The sequence below is a fragment of the Papilio machaon genome, chromosome 4 (assembly GCF_912999745.1).
Source record: "Papilio machaon chromosome 4, ilPapMach1.1, whole genome shotgun sequence".
NCBI lineage: Eukaryota > Metazoa > Arthropoda > Insecta > Lepidoptera > Papilionidae > Papilio > Papilio machaon.
The window spans coordinates 1088861-1110657 of NC_059989.1; the positions used below are offsets into that span (position 1 = coordinate 1088861).

The window sequence follows — 21797 nt, forward strand, 5'->3', positions numbered from 1 at the left end:
AGGTGGCAGAAATACGTGTAACCAAGCCGTAAAAATAGAAATAAGTTGTGCCAAAGACTCGCGCAAGCTGAGTTGTCAAAAAGTTGGCAATTGGCATTTCATCTGTCCATCTGTTTTATTTTCTTCTATAGTTATTTACTTTTCTGTACCAGTTGGATAATTTGATGATAGCTTTGTTGTAGTTGTAATGTAAGTGCATTAATTTTCCAAGCGATAACATTTTAGCCACACAACATCTTTTTAGTTTAATATTGTGTTAAAAAAATTACTTGCAAAAGACCTGGGAATTCAGAGGAACTAAGATGAACTCAGACTTTTACAATGTAGTATTATTGCCGTAATACAAAAAGTACATTTTTCATTTTTAGCGAAACTTCTTAAAGGTGTGCCGTTTAAAGTTTTAAGTAACAGAATGGTGTGAAACTTCGTCTACGAGTGAACAAACAATACAACAAAGATATGGATAAAATAATGGATTCGCCCGTGGATGGAAGTCCACTGTCGGAGGCGGAGGGCTTTGCAGAGAGCGAAACTGACTACTCGAGTATTAGGGGAAAGGCGAGTTTTTCTATTTCATTATATTAAAAAAATTCCCGCTCATTTATGCCGCGCAAATTCAAAAAAAGTTATAACTCGTTTAAATAAATGGCATTTGTAAATTAATTTCTTATTCTAGAAATAGAAAAATGCATCTGAAAATCGGTAAATGATTAATATTGCACAAGATATGTACCAAAATTTCATAAGAAAATATTACATTGTCTGATGAAATTTTTATGCATAATTGTACAACTACTTCCATTGTTTGCATCACTTTAAAGTATGTTTTCATTTATATAATTTTAATTCTACATCAAAGCAGATTTATAATACACATATTCTCAATTGAAGGTAAATTAACTTGTGTAGACTAGCATACTTAGTTCACAAAATAATACTGTTCTAGTTTTGGAATGAAATTCTAAATTCTCCTTTGAACATAAACATTTTCACTTGTTTATTATGATAAAGAGACATTTGCTGTCTTTTAGGTATATCTTCTTTGTACTTAATCATAAAGGTGTACTTTACTGAAAAAAATCAACTTTTTGAAAAAAACCCCAAAATTTTAACAGTATCTGTCTTAAATAATAATTCAATTATGTGAATTATTTTAATTAATTAATAAGAGAAAAAAAATATTGGCCATTATCATCCCATTATCTGTAGATTGGCTATAATTACCCATCAAGTGATTTCTATGACAAAAACTAGCTGTTGCCCGCGATTCCGTCCACCCGGAATTAAAAAAAACTTAATAAGTCGCCTATGTGTTATTCCAGACTATGTTCTACATCTGTGCCAAATTTCATCAGGATTCATTTATCCGTTCTGGAGATATCTTCAAACAAATCCATCCATCCATCTAAACTTTCGCATTTATAATATTAGTAAGATTTCTAAATTAAAATATATTTGTAGATGATACTGGTAAGTCCAACAGCTGATGAATATGACCTGTTAAGGAAACAACTCTTAGAAAGGATGGAAGCTGGAAATGGTGAAATTATATATGATATTGGACAGGGCGAAGGTAAGTTTACAGTTTTATATTATATTAATTTTATAAAAACAAACATATAAATTAATTTTTAATATATTTCCAGATGTAATTCATTTAATAATGATGCAATAATTTGTAAATAATGATAGTGATCTTTTATAAATTTAATTAAAATGAACATATTCTTTTATTAAACAACTATATTTACTAATATGTAATATGAAAAATTTTGTCTGAAAGTGATCTAATTACTTACTTCACATTGACTGCACAAATTGTCCAAAACGCTTAAATGTAATGAACTAGACACTGATTTACAATTCTAAATTGATGTACAGTCAAAACCGTTTATGGCGACATCGTTTAGAACAACATACCGGTTAAATTGACCAAAATCAAAGGTCCTGGCTGAATGTTATATACATATCTTTCCTAATATTACCTGTCACCGGTTGTTACAACTATCGGTTTTTACGACTCAATATGAGTAGTCCCTTCGATGTCGTTATAACAGATTTTGACTATTAAAAAAAAGAATAATCCACTAAAGATCTATAACATAATAATATAATAATGTAGTAGGGTAAGTACATAATTATACTTGCCTGCACATAATTATACTTTCCTCTCATATACCGGATGACTGGTAGAGAATGCCTTTAGGCATTAAGTCCTCCTTGTACTTATAAAAGTGCTAAAGCATAAATAAATAAATAAATAAGTAGGGGAAACTTGGTACAGAGATAATTTTTAATTTAGCTGAATTATATGTGCATTACAAAGTAAATTTTCTATACAATTAATTGATGATTTATTTTGGATTCTTACGGTGAATGAAGTCACATTTGTTAGTTTTCAAGATTGAGTTGTCTACTTGGAAAAAATCTTATTGTGTAAATTTTATTAGATGGCAAAGGTTTGACGGAGGATGAATACAGCGCGTCAGTTGCGACGCTTCAGTCGCTGGTGAGCGGCGAGCGGGTCTCTTGCGTGGAGCTCCGCCGCTGGGACTGCGGCACTGGCCTCGTAGGACAGTATCTGCTCAGGACTGAATTGGACCATACCGACTTTATGGAGATACGGTCAGTTTATGAAAATTAACCTAGGTCATCTAAAATGCTTTTTTAAATACTATATATAACAGTTATGTATATACTATTTAACAATATCAGTTAAAATTATGAAATCAATTTTTTTTAATTAATTTTTTTAAAGCTAAATTTTTATTTCAAAAATATAAGAAATACATTTTTTTATCTTTTTAAAGACAACTGGTTTCTTATCACTTAAGTATGAAGTAAGTATAAAGTTGCACGATTACTTACTTAAGCAATTACATCAGATAAGGGACTTTAATAAATGTCGTAACAAATTATCTATTGCATTTGTTACATTACAAGAGAGTATCATCTAATAGTGTCGGTGTTGCTGGATCTGTGAATCCAGGAAATAATTGTTAGGTACTCTCCAGGGTTGCGGTTGTGGGTAACGTAGACGCGGGCAAGTCAACGTTGCTGGGCGTACTGACGCACGGCGAGCTGGACAATGGACGAGGACACGCGCGTCAGCGGCTCTTCCGACACAAGCATGAGCTCGAAAGCGGCCGGACCAGCTCCGTTGGCAATGATATCCTCGGATTTGATAGCATGGGTATTTACATTCGGCATACCATTATTCTAGACGTTTTTGTTGGTTCATTTTTGCTTTTGATCTAAGTTAAATTTGAATATGTGTGTTATTTCAGGCGAAGTTGATGTCTCAGGACAAAATCGGATATTAGTAATTTCAGATTTCATCACTTATCTTGTGTAGGTAATGTGGTGAACAAGCCGGATCACGGTACTCTGGATTGGGTGAAGATCTGCGAGAAGTCCTCCAAGGTGATAACGTTCATCGATCTGGCGGGACACGAGCGGTACCTAAAGACAACTGTCTTCGGTATGACCGGACACGCACCGGACTTCGGCATGCTCATGGTTCGTGTATTTATTACGCGTATTTTGAATTAAAATCCGACTCGAAGGACCATTTATAAAAATAATTTAAATCATTTTGTAAAATAAACTCTTAGATTGGAGCTAACGCTGGTATAGTGGGTATGACGAAGGAGCACCTCGGGCTGGCGCTGGCGCTGTCAGTGCCCGTGTTCGTAGTCGTCACCAAGATAGACATGTGCCCGCCCAACGTGCTTCAGGTAAATTACATACACACTTCATTTGTACTTTTTTTTTTGTAACTCCATGATAGTGCACCATAAAGTATATTTGTTTTTTGTTTTTACATATATATAAATAAAAATGGATTGTCTGTATGTAATATCGAAAAAAAAATTACATATAAGGTATTTGCGTTACTCAAAGAAAAATATGTGTTCCGGGTAATAATCGATTTTGACGAAAAGGTGGCTGGTACTTTTTTTCCGGGAAAATATTTCGATATAGGGACAAAATAAAATAACCTCAGTGGAAAGTAATTTTCTTTTGACTAAGTTTACTTGTGCAAAGTAATTTTACATAAAATGCTATATACCTTACTAATATTATAAATGTGAAAGTTTTTTAAAAGGTATCTCCGGAACCATTCACCGGATTTTGATGAAATTTGGCATAGATGAAGAACACATAGGCTATTAAGTTTATTTAACTCAGTGCAGACGGAGTCGCGGGCGACAGCTAGTCTGTTAGATACAACAGCAGCAGTCTTGTGTTACATGAAGTTTCAACAGTAATTAATATTGTGGTGGATTAACAGGATAACTTGAAGATGCTGATCAGGATTCTGAAGTCATCAGGATGCAGGAAGGTGCCCGTCATGGTGAAGACAAAGGATGATGTCATCGTCAGCGCCACCAACTTTGTATCTCAGAGGTGATGTTCAAAATTTAACATATCAATCAGTATGTTATTTAATTATTTAAACCCTTTTTCCACTGGCGCGACTAGCTCGATTTAATTTAGATTGTTAATTTTATGTTCTGTTTCCAATCTTTGAAAGTGAAATTAGAAATAAATTATTTATGTAACTCCTCTATGGATCAGCTATATTATATATCAAGCGACATAAAAACAAAATAAACAGATTGACATTTTTTTAAACTGTATAGATATTTATATAGAGTGACGTTGGCTCAGGGGTTAAGCACTTGACTTGCAATCTGCAGATCCTGGGTTCGAATCCCGACATGTACCAATATGTTTTTCGAATTTCGATTTACATATGTACATTTATCTGACATTCTTACGGTGAAGGAAAACATCGTGATGCTGCACATATCTTGAGAAGTAATTCAATGATATGTGTGAAGTCAACCTGCACTTGGCCAGTGTGGTTGACTATGACCTAGTCACCTACTTAGGGTAGACTCTGAGTACCTCAATGGGGACGTATAGTGAGCTGATGATATTTGCATTGTGCAGACTGTGTCCAATCTTCCAAGTGTCAAATGTGACTGGTGAGAACCTGCAGCTGCTGACGATGTTCCTCAACTTGCTGAAGACGAGAATGCCAGCGCACGATGACAAGCCCGCAGAGTTCCAGATAGACGACACATACTCTGTACCTGTGAGTCTCCATCTTGTAATGACGAATTCATTTTCAACTATACTAGGACTAAATTTTCTTGAAGATGCTTATTTATAAACATACTAGCTGTCGAACGCGACTCCGTCCGCACGGAGTTAAAAAAAACGTAATAAATAGCACATACGTTCTTCCAGACTATGATCTACTTCTATGCCAAATGTCATCGAGATCCATTGAGCCGTTATGGAGATACCTTCAAACATCCATCCATCCATCTAAACATTCGCATTTGTAAGTAGTAAGAAGTAAGATAATTCCTTACTAATATTATAAATGCGAATGTTTGGATAGATGGATGGACATTTATTACAAGGTAGCTCTAGAACATCTGAAGTTTGGTATAAATGTAGAAATATTTGGAAGAACACATAGACTACTAAGTTAAGACGAAGGACTAAGTTAAGAGGAGTAAAATTAGGCATCCGGTACCACACTCATCAGACTGTACGCGGAATTACTTCCGCTTGACGACTGTTTTCTGTGTAGTCGTGGTATTTCACTGAGCGAGGACAATTCGTGCAACAGATGTTGTTGTTGTCTTCTAACATTGTACTTTTCTTTTAATTGAAATGAAAAAATTATTAACATCCAAAAATACAGTGAATCCTTGCATTTATAACCCAAGCTCATTGATTTAACATGAAACATCGTTAAATGGCAACATATGTGCATTAAGCGAAGAAGGGAAAGCATAGATAGGGGAAATATGCACTTTGCGTTCCCTTCTAAGTTGATTAAAGATAACGAATCTGCAATTGTACATACCTAAAGCAATGGTTGCTTCGAGGTTTCAGCTAATTCAAATTAAGATATAAAATATGATATATAATGTAGGGTGTAGGCACAGTGGTGTCGGGTACAACGTTGGCGGGTACTATCCGGTTGAATGATACACTGATGCTGGGTCCAGACGCGCTGGGTCGCTTTGCTCCAGTAGCAGTACGCGGGATACATCGCAAGCGTATGCCAGTGCCGGAAGTACGAGGTGGACAAACTGCAAGCTTCGCACTCAAGAAGGTAACTATATTTAGTAGAACTCTGTTTATGGTCTTCTTACTAATATAATAAATGTGAATGTATGGATGGATGGATGTTTCTTTGAAGGTATCTCCAGAAAGGTCTAGTACCTTTCTGGAGATCTTGATGAAATTTAGTACAGATGTGAAACATAGGCTAGAAGAACGCATAGGCTATACTTATTAACTTATTATGTTTTTTTTTAATACCGCGCGGGCAGAATCGCGGATAAAGGCTAGTTAAAGTATAAACTGTGATTTATAAAATGTACATAGAGAGGTTTTTTGTAATTTTTATTAACTAGAACTCTGTTTAAGGTCTTTTTACTAATATTATAAATACGAATGTATGGATGGATGGATGTTAATTTGAAGATATCTCCGGAACAGTTCAATAGATCTTGATGAAATTTGGCACAGATGTAGAACATAGTCTGGAAGAGCCTATAGGTTACTCATTCAGTTTTTTTTAATCCCGCGCAGACGGAGTCGCGAACGACACCTGGTTTTTTATAATAACTAAAATTTTGGCTAAAAATCATTGTTGATAAATCCTTTGACCTTGAAGATATTTTTTTCCCAATTACGACTTCTTTGGGTACTTTTCAGGGCTCAATGATCCAAACATTCCTAAAAATTTTCAGCTCTTTGTGAATTACTGCAACTTTAATATTTAATTACGTTTAGTGTCGTATTTAAACAGTATATTAAAAAACAACAGAAACAGATTCACAATGAAGAATATAGTAAATTCGTATACAAAAATATAACATAACATAGTAACACAGTAAATGTGACCATGAAATTTCAATTCCAAAACACTTGTATTAATATTAACAAATATAATGAAAGTTATGACCTGTTTCTTGTTATTGTGTAACTATTAGTGAATATATATCTTACTGATATTATAAACTAGCTTTTACCCGCGACTCCGTCCGCGCTGAATAAAAAAAAGCAGACAAGATAAAAAAAGTTCCTATGTCCGTCTCCTAGTTCTAAGCTATCTCCCCATCAATTTTCAGCTAAATCAGTTCGACCGATCTTGAGTTATAAATAGTGTAACTAACACGACTTTCTTTTTTATATATAAGATGCGAATTTTTGGATGGATAGATGCAGAGCTGGGCATTAACTCGTTAATCCGTTAATCGTTAATTAACGAAGTTAACATTTTGATTAACTGATTAACTTTTAAGTTAACTTCAAAAAGTGTTAACGCTTTTGTTAACTTCCGTTAAACTCAACTTCCGTTAATAAAAGTCCGTTAATCGTTAAATTTGGAGAAATTTGAAACTTGGAGACGTGGTGTCATTTTGTTTAAATTACGCGCCACGCCACACTCGTAAGTTCAGCTATGGTGAACGAACGAATTAATAATTGATATATGTGAAGTTCGCGTGCAAGTGTGATGCATCAGAGCGTCCGGGAAAGACGTGACCAACATAAAAAGAAGGTTCGAAATAGTATATTTCATTACGAGTATATAAAAGCAAGAGTATGTAATAGCCCACATTCCGAACGCTCTTCGTCCCTGCAATACGCCACTTTTTGAGCCACTGTATTAAAACACTTTTTACTCGTGCTTTTTCTTTAGCTTTTCCAAACTCGTGCGTTCTCTTTCCCAACTGTCAAAATAATGTCATTAAAAAGAAAAAAACAACCAAGAAGTTTTTACAAAAAAAAATCATTGAAGTTTTTATGATTCATGCAAATATTTCTAAAAAAGAAGCTGCTAATTTGTTACAATATCAGATTTAATGATTTGATTCAATGAATTAGGTTAGGTGTCATTTTATTTAATCTCATTAAATTTCATTTTCATTTCATATTAATAAAAATAATCTACTGAAGACTTGGCCGTTTGGGCATAGTTCCCTTTGCCTACCCAGAATGGGTGAAGAAAACAAAAAAAATCTCTGTTTGTATTCTTTTACGGTTACCGCCATTTTTGAAACATTTTAGTTAGTTGAGTTTATTGTGTTTTTATTATTCTTTTAAATTGTTTCATTTTTCGCAACTATATTAAAAATAGTTGCTTAGTACACGTGCGGAACTGTCATTACAACTTATTCCAACTGTCAACCCTCACCTTCGGCTGCGCCTCGGCTCGGGTAGACATTTGTCGGAACTCTTTGCAATGACAGGCTTTCCGCACTCGTAATGAAATATACTACAATGCATTCATACTTGTCTCTAATACTAATGTGTTATAGAATGTATAGTCAAATTACTATTTGAAACAAGTGTCGCCACAATAAGTGTGAAATTAGTATGTACAATTTTGGTATGGTTAACTGTTAACGATTAACTTTAACTTGCGTTAAATTTTCGAATATTTAACGCTTTAACGATTAACGAAGTTAATTTTTTAATTAACGTATTAACGATTAACGAAGTTAACTTTTCGATTAACTGTGCCCACCTGTGGATAGATGGATGTTTGTTTAAAGGTATCTCCAGAACGGATCAATATCTCAATGAAATTTGGCACAGATGTCGAACAGTGTGGAAGAACACATAGGCTACTTACTATGTTTTTAATACCGTGCAAACGGAGCAGCGGGCGACAGCTAGTTTGATATATAAGTTGTTTTGAATGAAACAGATAAAGCGGTCTCAGATCCGTAAGGGCATGGTGATGGTGTCGCCGGCTTTGAACCCGCAGGCGTGTTGGCAGTTTGAAGGCGAGATTCTCGTGCTGCATCATCCCACAACCATCTCCTCTAGATACCAGGCCATGGGTACATACAAACTGAGATACAAATTACACATTTCACAAATGTAAGGCCCTTCGTACACTAAGCAATGTAAATCGTCGAAATTAATATTGTATGGTTGCGTCGCGGGAAATGCGTTGCTCGCGCCCCGTACACTCAAAGTAGAATCGTCGATGCGAGTCGTCTATTCAACTTTATAGATTATTTCCGCCATATTGAAAATTGCAGCGACTATTCTCATGACGATCTTGGTTGCGATCTACTGTCTTTGGCGATGACAGCAAGAAATGTCGCTGACGCGCGTTGTATACGATCCTTTATGACATTATATTTCTTAAGTCGTTTAACGATTAAAATCGCCGTGTTTCGAGAATTTTTGTTGCCTTGTTTACGAAGGACCTCATATGTTTTTGGAACCTAACTTTTTTTCTTAATCTATGTTAATAACCACCTATAATTATTACAGCAAGTGAAATATGCCTTCAAAACTACCAGTAACTAAATAAGTTTAATACTAACAAGCTATAGATTTTTACAAATGTATTCTTTTAATTCTTTTTTTTTTCAGTATTTATTTACTTACTACTACAAATATGTATATGTCAGGCAAATCATAAGCATAGATATTGTATGTATGTATGTTTGTGTGTGATCAGTTCACTGCGGCAGTATCCGTCAGACGGCGTCGATACTGTCGATGTCACGTGACTGTCTCCGCACCGGAGACAAGGCGCTGGTGCGCTTCCGCTTTATCAAACATCCCGAGTATCTGAAGCACGGCCAGCGTATGGTGAATATACAACATTTACAACTTTCATATCCATAAATACTGCTCATGACTTGTATAAATATATATTTGGACACAAAAGCGAACGATGTGGAAAATAATAAGGTCAAAGTGACCATAAAATTACGAAAGTCTTTTCTACTTTTTTTTGCGCTACGGCGATTAATTGTTCTCTATAAGATTTTTCTTTTTTGGATAAATTTTAATAGTGTTAATGAAATTTTATTTATAGCGCGATTAACTTTTTTTTTAATTATTCAAACTTTCGTAAGACATTATCATTAACTTATATAGGAACGGCTAAAACAATCACGTCCGGTATCGGCACTGACTAGTCCGCGGACACGGGAAATAATACCAGTCCCACTCACCCTAATGAAGGGCCCCCGATGTGCTCGAAACTAGTCGGTGCCGACATCGGATATATGTACGTGAGTGTTTTAGCCGTTCCTATATACGTTAATTTTTTTTCTTAATTATTGTATATTGCTACAAGATAAATCTTCTATTCTCTTAATTAATATAATCATCCAATTGAAAGTATTAAAATCTAGAAATATATGTGGTGTTACAGGTATTCCGTGAGGGTCGTACCAAAGCGGTGGGCAATGTGCTGCGGCCGGAGCCGGTGTCTGCAATGCGTGCACCTCCCACACGTCACAAACACGACATACATGCGCACACGCATTCCGCACAGCGCAGGCACAACGATCACGACGTTAGTACAGAGACGATGAATTAGATATGTGCTTGATACTTCTTGATACTTTATCATGTCATTGTCTAGAACAGTGTTTCCCAAAGTGGGCGATAACCCCTTTGAAGGCGTTTGAAACCTAGGAGGGGGCGAGAAGAGGCCCAAATAAGGGGGGCATTGAAATTAATTAAAGTAATGAAATTGTGATTTTTAAGTTTTAGGGTTGAATTAAAATTAGGGGCGCTCTGAAATATAATTGATTTTCAAAGGGAGCGGTGAAACAAATAAGTTTGACAATCACTGGTCTAGAATATTTTTTTGGTTAGTAATTACCCAACCTACCTAAGAAACAAACAGTGTAGTGGTCATTTACTGTTACATAACATATCTTAATATATATAAATCTCGTGTCACAATGTTTGTCCTCAATGGACTCCTAAACCACTTAACCGATTATAATAAAATTCGCACACCATGTGCAGTTCGATCCAACTTGAGAGATAGGATAGTTTAAATCTCAAATTATAGTCGCAATTTTAATTTATTGCTAATTATTTGTCTGTTATTATTTGACAGTCACAATTATCTGTTAACTCCAAATGATTCTAACAGATGTCGATACCTTTCGACTGGGTTGAGTAAGTAATCAATAGATGGCGCTGCTATGGTAAATCTACGAACGTGTCATATAAGCTTATTAACTGCGCGCGGACGGAGTCGCGGGCGACAGCTAGTAATGAAATATGTCTACTTCCTATTGACAGCAACAGGACAAGGATACTGATGTGACCGCAGCTGACTCTCCATTCGAGGTGCAGGCGGACAAGCGCGGCGCAGGCGCAGGTGGGGGGCGGAGACCCCGCAAGCGACACGACAAGCCCGGTCAGCCCTCGCAATCCGCTGTACCCGCCAACTGAACCCCCTCCCCCCACATATACCCTGCCCTCTCCATGCTGAGTAAGCATCGTAAGCCAGACATCGCTGACAGCATTCAAAAGTTTAACTATATCTTTGATTATAAAATATTGTTCTTCAGTTTAAATAGAATTAAAAAAAAAAACATTTCGATCCGCCTGCAAATAGTTAAAAATTATTTACAATTGAATTTTTTTTTTTTTTTTTAATAATTTTGAATATTTCTATTTTAACAACAATCAGATTAATTATTGGATGAAAATCAAAAGAGCTAATATCACAAAAAAATAACTTGAAATTATATGTCCATTTATTAATGTATTAAAGAGTATTTTTTTTAATAAAACTACACCATAGACGAAAAAAGTCTATTGAATCTTGCAATACAGCTGAATGTCTGGCAAAGTTGTAAACAAAGTCTGTTGTAAGTACAAGGCCGTAGGTTGCTGTTTAGTTAGTAGGTGTGTGTGGTTGTTACACATTTTTTTGTACTTCTAATAAAACAGTATGCACTCATATTTTTATAGTCTAAAATATTTTTTTTATCATTCAAATTGCACTATATTTTATGTAAAAATTAGTGAAATAGTCTATTTTCTACTTATTTTTTGCAGTCGGTACATTTTACAGTACGTCATATTTACATACCATAGAAATTTGGTCGTTAGAAAATTTAGCTCAAACATTTTATTCGATTTTTAATAAAGAGTAAGTCGAAATTTTCAAGTATTTTTGAAATCTTAAAAAATAAGTTTACAATTTTTTGTATTTCAAATATGTGAAAAAATATAATAAAAAATAATACAGTCAATATTGTTTCTAGCATATCAGTGTGTTGTGAAATGGCAAAGAATCTGTTTTGTTTAATTTTTATATATTAAAAAAATATAATTTACTTTATCCAAAAAAAAAATTATATGTTGACAATAAAAACTAAAGTTTGTATTTTATTCATGTTTGTAAAAAATATATTTTGGTTTGCCAAGTATTTTTGGTTTATTGAAATTTTTTTTTGTTGTTAATAAATTGGTTGAAATTGGCTTATCTTCATTATATTTGTACATTGTTAAACAACAAGAGGCAATATTTCATTTCAAAATGATTACTGATTAGTGGTTGAGTACAGAATTGTACATTTTAATTTTGTTTCAATATATATTAATTTTTTTTTAACAAATTGTTCTTTCGTACATATCTTGATGTTATATTAAATATGTACATCATAATACATATGTGAGAATTTCTATATACTAATCGCCACAATATCATAAATGCAATAAAATAGTCTGACCAAATCATCTGTAAATTGGAGAAAATTTAATCTACAGCTGTCATATTGAAATGTCAAGCTAAGTGTCAGCCAATCAGGTTGCTGTATTAATGACAGTGGTGACATTGCTCCATGGAACTACTAGTACTATAATATCTTATGGTTGATGTTTTGGTGGTTGACTTTACTTCAGTATTTGTTTTTTTTTTTTGTACCATTGTAATGTGATTGTCTAGATTAAGTAAGAAGTTATTTTACTGACAATTTTCAAATTAAATTAGCTGAAAATATGAGTTTTATTATTTGATTATCCCAATAATGCATTAAAAATTAGTTTTGAGAAATTACACAAAATGCTATAGTAATATATCAAAAATTAAAGACTAAAATGTCAATTAAATTGTATAAACTTTCGTGAGACATAATAATTAATTAATTAAAAATGGCTTAACTCACGTATGATCGTCCGGTGACGGCACCAACTAGTTTCGGATCAGGGATAAACACTCGCCCTAAAGATGGACCCCTAACGTGTCCATACTAGCTGGTGCCATCACTGGACGATCAGACATGAGTTAAGCCGTTCTTAATTCATTAAAACATGTAAAATAAGTTATTTAAACAAGCACAAATTTTGGGTTGACAACTATAAAACTTAATAAAAACAAATAAAAATTCATCATTTATTGACTACAATAAAAACTAAAATTTGACCATAATTATTGTCCTATTTTTTTATCTGTTTCTTAGCATCTTCTATTCCCTCTCTTAAATGTTGACTGAATCTTCTGAAAAATGATAACAAAACATTGACCTTTTGTGGATCCATTTCGGACACTTTTTCTTTACCTCTGTAGAACACTGAGATAGCTAATTGCGCAGCTCTTCTCACTGGATATGAATCTGCAAGCCGTTGCACAAGACGTTCATTATTGGCTAAATATTTAAACAAAGCTCGAAGTGGCATTTTATATTATTCACTTAAATGATGTTTCAAATGAGCACATGTTCCTATACTTTTGCAGTAACTCTCTCTTCAGTCGCAGCTGAGTTCTAAGTATTTCAAATTGCTTCAATTGGTCTTGTTTATTGTAGTCAATACCAGGTAGTCGTTTGATCTGAAAATGAGAAATATTTATGTATAAAATCGTTTAAATTGCCTTGTAATTTTTCAACGAATCAAACAAAATTATGATATAATAAAATACATACCTGAGATCTTGCAACGTCAAACTTTTTTTGCAATTCCAATACTTTTTGACTGCAATCTTGGGACTCGCGTGCTTTAGCAGAGTTGTCGTGGAAATCCCGTTCAATACTGAAATATAAAAAAAAAACATTGGCTGTAAATGTACAATGACGAGATAAGATATCTAATAATAAATTTAGACAAAAATACCTTCGTATGATTTCGTAAACAATCGGTAAAAAATCTACGTCTACATCCTGAACAGTAAGAGGGCTAAAGTTATTAGGATCCGAAAGTTCAGAGTTGTTCTCCATTAGAGTAATTCAGAATCGTAAAACAAATTGAATGAAAAAGATAAAAGACTTGCCTAGAAAAGTTAGAAACGACTCTTTAAAACGCAAATCTTATCTATTCTTTTTATATTTTTTAATACAATAAAAAAACTAACATATATAGCAACTTATGCATCGGGCAATGTCACTTTCAAGTCAAAATCAAATTCACAGACAACGACAACAGTTTAAAAGACATTAAAAAAAAAGGAACAATATACGATATTTATGTCTTTGAGGCATGTGGGAATTTATACAGAACTGCAAAAAACTCTATTTGTTAATTTAACATCAAGTAAATAACATTTTATTAATTTAATATAAAAGCTCAAATAAAGGTCAGAGCTCTGGTCTGTGAAGAAAATTACAATTTGACATTCATTATTTTATATGCTCTTTGATGCTTGCAGTCAGAAAATGTCAAATAAATAAATGTGAAACTGTAATCGTATATATTGTTTACAACTTGATTTTATTATTTATTAGTTTAGTATAAGCTTCTAGAATGGATGAAGTTGCAAAATTAGAACATCTCTCTTTAGTTTCTAAAATTTGTACAGAATTGGATAATCATTTAGGACTAAATGACAAAGATCTAGGTGAGTCCATTTATATTCAAATAATAATCAATCCTATTGAATATATTGCCCAATTCAAAATAGTTTTCACTGTGTTAAACTAAGCTTAGGGACAGAGATTCAATCTCTTAAATCATAATGTTAACTGTCATGCTATTTGTAATCCTAGCATCCAAAGTCACCCCTAGCATAAGCATACTTATACGTTGCTTGTTCTGCTATACCTAGCTCTCTTAGTTTTATACTATAGAGTTAGAAATGTGTTCACAATCTAGAGTGGGCAATATTTATTGTACATACCATATTTAATAGTTTACAATAAAGTTAGAAGAATAAATAGTTTTGTTTGATATTATCCTTGTGCATTGTAAATAAATCGAAATGTAATATTGCGTAAGTATAAGTAATTTTGTGATATTTTGATTTTCAGCTGAATTTATTATTGACTTGGCAGAAAAAAATCCAACATTTGATGCATTTAAGAAATCTCTCATCGAGAATGGGGCTGAGTTTTCAGACTCATTTATGACGAATTTGCTTCGCATTATACAGCATATGAAGCCAGTCAATTCCGTTGATAAAAATGAAAAAAGCATATCAGGTTCAAACCCACTGGCATCTAAGTTTCCTGGATTGGCAATTCCTAATGAAAAACCACCAGTATTTTCATCCGATGAGAGCAGTGATGACGATGATAAAAAGATAAAAAATGAAAGAATAACAAATAAGGATTTATTTAAAGAAGAAGCAAAAGTAAAAGAATCTAGTGGTAATGTGATAGAAGAAGCTATGGCAGAATTAGAGGCATTAGCACCTTCTAATTTAAATATCAAAAAAGAAGAGAAGAAAGAGATCATTAAGGATCACAGTGACAGTAAAGTCAAAAGGGACAGATCACGTGAAAGAAATAGAAAACGTAGTAGAAGTAGGGACAGAAGAAGTAAAACTCCTGAACGTAGGAATAGAAGTAGAGACCGTGACAAGGACAGAAGGAGACGGTCCAGAAGTCGTCATCGTCACAGGTCAAGGTCTAGGGACAGGAATAGGAGATCAAGGTCTAGAGGTAGGAGGTCAAGATCTCGGGGAAGAAGGTCAAGATCCAGAGGCAGAAGATCCAAATCTAGGTCACGATCACGTGACAGGCATAGAGAAGATAGTTATAGGTTTAGAGACTTTGAAAAGAGAAAAAAGAAAAGTCCTGAAGTTGAAATGAGTGATGATCCTGAACCAGGAAAAGTATTTTCATTTTATATTTTTACATCAATTAAATTTAAGGTTATTAATAAAAAGTAGAATGAATTTGTATTCGGAAATGGTTTTTTTTTTCAGATATACAATGGAAGAGTAGCAAATATAGTTCCATTTGGTTGTTTTGTACAAATGGAAGGCTTGAGGAAGAGATGGGAGGGCTTGGTGCACATCTCACAGCTGCGTGCCGAGGGCAGAGTCACCAATGTCTCTGATGTTGTCTCCAGGGGTGATAAAGTCAAGGTAAAGAATCAATCCTTTTTTTAATTAAATTAAATATATCTTTATTAGGCATTGCTAAAAATTCGAAAGTCTCCTAGATTACAACTGTGAATCTTTTAGCTAATGAAATATCTCTTTTCAGGTTAAAGTGCTGTCAATAACTGGCCAAAAAGTGTCTCTGACCATAAAAGATGTCTGCCAAGAAACTGGAAAAGATCTGAATCCGACATCACATGCACATTTAGAGGTAATTGTATTATTTAATAATTATTAATTTTTTGCTTTGCTGTGTACACTTAAATACCTTAAGAAAACGGCCTTGACAGTAAGAATGACAACGAAGTGACCCTATAAGAGTTCGGTTTTTGCCTTTCTAGGTGCGGAACCCTAAAAATTGTCTTTGAAATAATAAAACTATTTTGTAGATATTTAAGTATAGTGTAACAACATGCAATTTATATTTAACGATACTTATAATATTGCAGGCAGAAAGAGAGGGTCGTAACCCAGATAGACCTGCCCCCGCCGCTACAGTCTTGGCGGGGCTGCAAGGTAATCTGGATCCAGATGAAGATTCCAGTCGCAAGCGCGTCACAAGGATCTCTAGTCCTGAACGATGGGAAATTAAACAGGTAACATAAATAAAAAAAAATTACAACTATCAATTTTTTCACATCTTATATATAAAATTCTCGTGTCACGGGGTTCGAACTTGAACTCCTCCGAAACGGGTTGACCGATTCTCATGAAATTTTGTGAGCATATTCAGTAGGTCTGAGAATCGGCCAACATCTATTTTTCATACCCCCCCCCCCCATTTAGTTTTTTTTCTACTGCGCGCGGACGGTGTCGCGGGCGACAGCTAGTTGTATTTATAAATTTGTGATGATTTATAAATGTTTTTAATTTGCAGATGATCTCATCTGGTGTAATTGATAAAAGTGAACTACCTGACTTTGATGAGGAAACAGGTCTACTACCAAAAGATGAGGACGGAGAAGCTGACATAGAAATAGAGTTAGTTGAAGAGGAACCTCCATTCTTACAAGGTCATGGCCGTGCACTTCATGATTTGTCGCCAGTAAGGATAGTCAAAAACCCTGACGGCTCACTGGCACAGGCCGCAATGATGCAGTCAGCTTTAGCAAAAGAAAGAAGGGAACAGAAGATGTTGCAAAGAGAACAAGAAATGGAAAGTTTACCGACTGGGCTGAACAAAAACTGGATAGATCCCCTTCCGGAGGCTGATGGGCGAGCTCTGGCAGCGAATATGAGAGGTTCAGGAATAACACCACAAGATCTACCCGAGTGGAAGAAACATGTTATTGGCGGGAAAAAGTCGTCTTTTGGTAAAAAGACTAACCTATCACTATTGGAACAGAGACAATCCTTACCTATTTATAAATTGAAGGATGAATTAATCAAAGTAAGATTTTTTTTCATTTTATTATTGACAACTAGAGGTTGCCCGTAGTACAGAATAAAAAAAAAGATCCGTCAAAATTGATCCAGCCATTCTAGATATTAGAATAGACGCGTGAAATGTGCGTGAATGTGTGCGAAATGTAATTTTTTTTTCGACATTTCATACAGATACTCCAATTTAATCATTGTATAAATGTAGATAGGTAAGAATTTAAGTTCTAGCTAAGGATACATTTTGTCACTAACCAAAATGTTGACCGTATGGCGCAAAACTCAACAGCTTTTCTTTAGTTTTATTTAAAAAAATGACCATATTAAGTTAGAAAATATATTTTTTACAGGCGGTAGCAGACAACCAGATCTTGATAGTGATAGGTGAGACGGGTTCAGGTAAGACTACTCAGATGACGCAGTATGTGGCGGCGTGTGGTCTGGCAGCGCGAGGTAAGGTGGCGTGCACACAGCCACGTCGTGTCGCCGCCATGTCTGTAGCCAAGCGTGTAGCTGAGGAGTTCGGCTGTCGACTTGGACAGGAAGTCGGCTATACTATACGATTTGAAGATTGTACCAGCCCCGAGACTATTATTAAGTAAGTATTGTTTAGGTTATGCAAGTGTCCAGAATATATATTTCTTAGCTGTCGCCCGCCTATAAGCCTATGTGTTCTTTCAGACTATGATCTATATGTGTGCCAAATTTCATCAAGATCCATTCAGTTGTTCCGGAGATACCTTCAAACAAACATCCATCTAAACTTTGGCATTTATAATATTGGTAACATATGGTACAAAGTTTCTTGCCCGGAAATATATATTTTTAAATATCTAGACGTAGATCTGCAATTGAAAAATAATATTACAGGTACATGACAGACGGTATGTTGCTCCGAGAGTGTCTGATGGATTTAGACTTAAAGAGTTACTCGGTGATCATGCTGGACGAGGCTCACGAGCGGACCATCCACACAGACGTCCTCTTCGGTCTGCTCAAGCAAGCGGTGCAGAAGAGGCCAGAGTTAAAACTCATTGTGACCTCAGCCACATTGGACGCTGTTAAATTCTCACAATATTTCTTTGAAGCACCCATCTTTACAATACCTGGAAGAACTTTCCCGGTCGAAGTTCTGTACACTAAAGAACCGGAGACTGACTACTTGGATGCATCACTAATAACAGTCATGCAAATTCATTTGAGAGAGCCACCGGGAGATATTCTGTTGTTCTTAACAGGTCAAGAGGAAATTGACACAGCTTGTGAGATTTTATATGAACGTATGAAGTCATTAGGACCTGATGTACCAGAACTGATCATCCTACCAGTTTATTCAGCGCTACCTTCAGAAATGCAGACGAGGATATTCGAACCAGCACCTCCAGGGTCTAGGAAAGTGGTCATAGCTACTAACATAGCTGAAACATCATTGACTATTGACGGCATATACTATGTGGTGGATCCAGGGTTTGTGAAGCAGAAGGTGTACAATTCGAAGACGGGAATGGACTCTTTGGTGGTCACACCTATTTCACAGGTATTATTTAAAAAATATATATATTTGTTAATTTTGTATAGCTTCCTAATAAGTACTATTATTAGGAAGCTACATTTTTAGACGACTTCATTCCCAAATTTATCAATATTAATTAAAAAATTGTAAAATTGAGTAATTTCCTAACATTTCGAGTTCGAGTTTATACATTACTAGCAGTTGCCTGTGACTTCATCCGCGTGGAATTTTAAAAAATCTAGAAATAAACATAGCCCATGTTACCTGGGGATGTGTCCCAACAGTGAAAGGATTCGTCAAATCAGTTCAGTAGATTCGTAAGCTTTCCTCTTTATATTAGTACTAGCTGCCGCCCGCGACATCCGCGCGTAATTAAAAAAAAAAACGAAGCAAGTAGCCTATGTGTTCTTCCAGACTATGTTCTTCTATGCCAAATTTCATCAAAATCCGTTGAGCCTCTCCAGATATACCTTCAAACAAACATTCATCCATTCATCCAAACATTTACATTTATAATATTAATAAGATAAAAAAGAAAAAAGTAAAGGTGGAGTTTCATAATAATATGTATTTTGTTGTAATGTAAGGCGGCGGCGAAGCAACGCGCTGGTCGAGCGGGACGTACTGGTCCTGGCAAGTGCTACCGTCTGTACACGGAACGAGCCTACCGCGATGAGATGTTGCCCACACCAGTACCAGAAATACAGCGCACCAACCTCGCTACCACTGTACGTATGCCACACACTTAGCAAATAACTTGAGAATTAGTCGAAAAAAGAAAATTTTCGTGTCATATTTTGTGTTTTGACAGCCATAGCGATCTACACAATATCATTTTTAGCTTCAAATTCATAGGACTTGCGAGCACTTGCAAGCTCTAGGAGCTTAAATCGACCATAGCATTTTTTTTCCTAAATATATGTTCAATAAAGTAGATAAATTGGTTTTCGGAGTTGCGGAAAATCGTGCCCATAAAACTTTAGGTGGACTATATTTAATTATGTATGTTATCTGCAGGTGTTGCAACTGAAGACAATGGGTATCAACGACTTGCTACACTTCGACTTCATGGACGCCCCACCCGTGGAGTCCCTCATCATGGCGCTGGAGCAGCTGCACTCGCTCTCCGCACTCGACTCTGAGGGACTACTGACCAGACTTGGCCGGAGAGTAAGTTAAATCAACACAATATTATGGTCTTAAATTTTTTTATCGAATTGCTTCTTTGACTTTATTTTTTTAATTAAGGATATTGTAAAAATTTTGGTTTTTGGTCACTCCCTAGATTAAAATATTTATTATTATTGTACACTTTCAGATGGCTGAATTCCCATTAGAGCCTAACCTATCGAAAATCCTCATCATGTCAGTAGCACTGCAATGTTCAGATGAAATCTTAACAATCGTCTCAATGCTGAGCGTTCAGAACGTATTCTACCGGCCCAAAGACAAACAGGCGTTGGCTGATCAGAAGAAGGCCAAGTTCAATCAGCCGGAGGGCGACCATCTGACCCTCCTCGCCGTCTACAACAGCTGGAGGAATAACAAGTTCTCCAACGCCTGGTGCTATGAGAACTTCGTGCAGATACGGACATTGAAACGAGCACAGGATGTAAGGAAACAGTTGCTGGGCATCATGGACAGGTCAGTGGTTAATAATGGCCAGCAGATTATTGCAAAAAAATTGGCTTACTGTAAAATATTAGAAATGTAGGCGCCAAAAAAACTTTACTGTAATCAGTAGAGTGACAAGATTTCTTGACTCCTTTTCGTGTCTTCTCTACAACTTTCGTATCCAAAATGTTGCTATTTTTGATAATGGGAATAGTTGTTAAAAATTTTATATTAATGACGTTACTTCGTGTTACAGACACAAGTTAGATGTGGTATCAGCAGGGAAGAACACGGTACGCATTCAGAAGACCATTTGCTCAGGTTTCTTCCGGAACGCCGCTAAGAAAGACCCACAGGAGGGTTACAGGACTCTTGTCGACAGTCAAGTTGTCTACATCCACCCTTCAAGTGCATTATTCAACAGGCAACCTGAATGGTAAGATCTGAATTACACTCAATATAAAAATCTAAGTTCTTAATTTTACTGTTTATTAAGGTTATTTTTTATTACAGGGTAATTTACCATGAATTGGTTCAAACAACAAAGGAATATATGCGTGAAGTGACAACAATAGATCCGAAATGGCTTGTCGAGTTTGCTCCAGCCTTCTTCAAATTCTCCGACCCGACTAAACTTTCAAAGTTCAAGAAGAACCAGAGACTGGAACCTCTTTACAACAAGTACGAAGAACCCAATGCTTGGAGAATATCAAGAGTCAGAAGAAGAAGGAATTAATTTGTCAACTCGTTTTATGTCATAACTTGTATGTGATTAATTATGTGACCGAGATAAGAATGAAATGTGTAAGAAAATAAAAATATAGGAAATAACAGTAATACTCTCTTTTATTTACATACTAGCTTTTACCCGCGACTCCGTCCGCGCGGAATAAAAAATAGAAAATAGGGTAAAAATGATCCTATGTCCGTTTCCTGGTTCTAAGCTACCTGCCCACCAATTTTCAGTCAAATCGATTCAGCCGTTCTTGAGTTATAAATAGTGTAACTAACACGACTTTCTCTTATATATATAGATTTTCTATCCTTTTGATGAGTGAGACTACCCTACCCTTGTAGAACACAAGACTTTTCTGTAAAATACACCATAAAGGGTACCCTTGTCTACTTTTCATGATGTGTTTTACAGAATAACCT

At 35.2% G+C, this 21797-nt stretch overlaps 3 protein-coding genes across 4 annotated transcripts; 2 read left to right on the forward strand and 1 right to left on the reverse strand.

The window, feature by feature from the left end:
- Positions 1-91: 91 nt before the first annotated feature.
- LOC106718428 (GTP-binding protein 1) lies at positions 92-11338 on the forward strand. The gene is made up of 14 exons (XM_014512503.2): positions 92-189; positions 369-558; positions 1462-1573; positions 2451-2625; positions 3015-3193; positions 3356-3519; positions 3615-3737; positions 4295-4410; positions 4960-5104; positions 5960-6142; positions 8750-8885; positions 9518-9651; positions 10223-10366; positions 11110-11338. The coding sequence occupies exons 2-14, from the start codon at positions 460-462 to the stop codon at positions 11260-11262; spliced, it is 1863 nt and encodes a 620-aa protein (XP_014367989.2). The 5' UTR covers positions 92-189; positions 369-459; the 3' UTR covers positions 11263-11338.
- A 1963-nt stretch (positions 11339-13301) lies between these two features.
- On the reverse strand, positions 13302-14141 carry LOC106718473 (mediator of RNA polymerase II transcription subunit 9). 2 transcript variants are annotated; one of them, XM_014512562.2, is made up of 4 exons: positions 13930-14141; positions 13743-13848; positions 13512-13648; positions 13302-13433 (listed from the first exon to the last, which is right to left on the reverse strand). In XM_014512562.2, exons 1-4 carry the CDS (start codon positions 14031-14033, stop codon positions 13376-13378), a joined length of 405 nt encoding a protein of 134 aa, XP_014368048.1. In that variant the 5' UTR covers positions 14034-14141; the 3' UTR covers positions 13302-13375. The 2 variants fall into 2 exon arrangements, with proteins under 2 accessions (XP_014368048.1, XP_045542922.1); XM_045686966.1 differs by lacking the exon at positions 13302-13433 and having other exon boundaries at positions 13488-13648.
- Positions 14142-14471: 330 nt separating this feature from the next.
- LOC106718406 (ATP-dependent RNA helicase DHX8) lies at positions 14472-21470 on the forward strand. The gene is made up of 13 exons (XM_045677784.1): positions 14472-14650; positions 15060-15865; positions 15959-16120; positions 16242-16346; positions 16585-16731; positions 17013-17525; positions 17866-18113; positions 18386-19052; positions 19616-19756; positions 20046-20198; positions 20347-20672; positions 20899-21078; positions 21156-21470. Exons 1-13 carry the CDS (start codon positions 14557-14559, stop codon positions 21376-21378), a joined length of 3765 nt encoding a protein of 1254 aa, XP_045533740.1. The 5' UTR covers positions 14472-14556; the 3' UTR covers positions 21379-21470.
- The last annotated feature ends 327 nt before the right edge of the window (positions 21471-21797 follow it).